Source organism: Adiantum capillus-veneris, chromosome 8 (assembly GCF_014529385.1).
Source record: "Adiantum capillus-veneris isolate H3 chromosome 8, ASM1452938v2, whole genome shotgun sequence".
Lineage (NCBI taxonomy): Eukaryota > Viridiplantae > Streptophyta > Polypodiopsida > Polypodiales > Pteridaceae > Adiantum > Adiantum capillus-veneris.
In genome coordinates this window covers 89,696,764-89,699,535 of record NC_140938.1, presented here as the reverse complement: position 1 = coordinate 89,699,535, position 2,772 = coordinate 89,696,764, and the positions used below count along the sequence as shown (strand labels likewise).

The 2,772-nt window shown below is 42.7% G+C and overlaps 1 protein-coding gene across 1 annotated transcript; it reads left to right on the top strand.

Moving 5' to 3' along the window:
• The first annotated feature begins 291 nt into the window (after positions 1-291).
• LOC147452536 (beta-glucosidase 25-like) lies at positions 292-1,602 on the top strand. Its single transcript, XM_086519269.1, has 7 exons — positions 292-320; positions 399-427; positions 570-597; positions 701-772; positions 975-1,069; positions 1,155-1,247; positions 1,346-1,602. The coding sequence occupies exons 1-7, from the start codon at positions 292-294 to the stop codon at positions 1,600-1,602; spliced, it is 603 nt and encodes a 200-aa protein (XP_086375395.1).
• Positions 1,603-2,772: the final 1,170 nt, after the last annotated feature.

The following is a 2,772-nucleotide window of genomic DNA, read 5'->3' as shown; positions in this document are numbered from 1 at the left end:
TGTGGTTGAATCTTGCATGTCATGTTGTGCTTGCAGTCCGTAGAGAAGGTGTTAATGAGGTGCTACTTTCTTGTGTTGAATAGCATGCGAGTTCGTGCATGCCCTTAATGTGATGGGGTGGGTGTTAATCAGGTGTTCCTTCCTATGTTGATTCGCACGCGGGTTGTGCACTAGTTGCGTTTTGGAGGATGAGAACTGAGGCATGGAGGACACGTTGTGAGCTGGTGAAGGGCATGGAGGACACGAGGAGAGTTGTGATGTGGGTGGTGGCATAGATGAGGCCAGCCATCGATGCATCCGAGCCCAATGCGAGGGTCACGACTCACATGTGAGAGAAGATAGATAACAATTAGATATTGTAACCTTGGATTTACCTTCAAGAAGCTTTTTGGCTTGCAGAAGGAAAATTTTGGACCCTTGATGCAGAGTTAGCCAATGTTGGACATGTGTCCACTTTGCTTGAAAGTGAGGGCCTTGCAATCTTTTTCTGCGGGCGTCGCTTTTGGTTGAAGGTGGACGGCTCCCTGCAACACTGTAACTCGAAGTGTTCTCCCCTACGCATGCTTGAGGTGCATTGAAAGCATGCATATTTTTTAGGTGATGTGCTAGTGGAGGACCTTTTTCCGAGGTGAAGTAGTACAGATGGGACAGTAGGCCTTATATCTTGATTCTCATCATTTTTCTCTCTCGTTTGATGCAGGCATGTGAAGGAAGATATAGAGATATTGGAGCAAATAAGGATAGATGCATATCGGTTCTCTATTGCGTGGACATGAATCTTTCCCAGTGCGTAGAGCTCATATTTATTTTGGCATTTAACCCATTTCTTGGCTTCTCATGAGCTCATGAGATGAGGTGATGATACATATGCATCTCTCACAATAATCAAGCTGATAAACCTTAACATTTGGTGAGGATGAGTATGTGTTGCACACAGTAGCAACATAACATCAACCAAATGGGTCATCTTTGACCTTGATGTTTCCAAATGGCACAGTACCAAATGTCATTCCCAATGCAGATGCTATTGCACACTATAAAGAACTTATCAATCTGCTTCTTGAAAAGGGTATGAATTTTGGCCAGAGGAGCGTTGCCTATATTGTCTCCGATGATCTTTTGTAGTAACCAACCTTGTCTTGAATCCTTTTGAGCAAGCATAGAGCCCCATGTCACTTTGTGGATTGGACATAATCCGCAAGCTCTCGAAGATGAGTACCATAGATTGTTGAGTGCACGAATCATGTAAGGGGCAGTTATTATCTACTGCTAAAATACTCTTTTGTCCCAAGGAAAGCATGGATAGTACTTTAAGAATAAGGATTCCTCGTATGATCATACAAACATGATTTTGTAGTGTACGCAAATGCATGCATTCTAGCATTTGGTGACATGGTGAAGTTTTGGATAACACTAGATGAGCCCAATGACTATGCTAGCCTGGCGTATGCATCCACGCAGAGTCCACCTGGCAGCAACAATATTTTATCATATTTGACAGTCAAATGCACCAGTAAAAACTCTACAACTGAGTCCTACATTGTTGGCCACAACTTACTTCTAGCACACTCGGCATCAGCTCGCCTCCAAGGATTTCATTGAGGTGATCACAATCATGTGATTACGTTAATAACTCCAGTTATTACACAAGAAAAAGACATGATCACGTTAACTGTTAACGTTGTCAAGAAGTGCACAGTGCGACTAGGAAAGCGCCGGGCCTCTGACTATGAGGATTCGTAGCAAATTCAAGCAAGGCGTTGATGATTTGAATTCAAAAACACACTAAAAAAGAACAAAACTCCAGCCATGAAAGCTCCACTTTGAAAAAGAACCGATACTAACCCAAAACTCTTATGTGTGTGAAGATTAGGTGTAGCCTCGCTCCCAATTGCACAGATGCAGTGCTCATTCGACCTGTTAAAAACCCTAAAATGACGCTTCGATTTCTTGTGGTGACCATTTCATGGAAGCTTTAGTACTTTATTGGAGAATCTCAAGTAGTTATTTGAGGAGGGGAAACCCTAATTGGAGGCCTCACAGCCTCAACCATGTAGTGGAAGCAGCACAGGACTACACTAGCACCCTGTAATGGAATGGTTGTATCTCCTTGCCTATATGCCCAAATGAGCTCCCTCTTGGCTCTAAAACTTCCCTCTCTACTTAGGCAACGACGGCACCGTCATTGATGTGGAATTTTGAGCTATGTTAAGCTATTTTAGGCTATTTTTGACCATTTTATGGCCATTTTTAGCCCAAAAATATCCCTTTCTGTCCATAAAAAGCCCAACGAGCTGGGAAAAACCCTAAATTTGTGGAAAAATCCCATTAGGCTCAAATTTCATGTTGAACCTCATTTTTCCACTTGGTAAGCACTTTGGACACGTCTTTTATGCCCACACACGATACCTGCTATTTTTTGCCAACATCACCCGCATTGAACTTTCTAGGCAAAACGAGACTGCCACTTCGAAACACTTGACATTTGTACATTCATAAAGGAAAATTAGGCATGCTTTAATGTGTTAAAACATGCCACAGTGACACATCCCTGGCCTCGCCTGCCCGACAAGGTATGTACACACCTGCAACAATGGCATCCATTTTCACATATATCACACTATATACATTGTAGCATTTCGTCCCACACATCAAAAACATTAAGAGTGAGGTAGATATTTTTATTTTCACATTATGCATGTGCCATGGCATGACATCCACCCCCTCTAAACCTGCACATCCTCCGGCATGTGCCACACATATCTTTTTGCA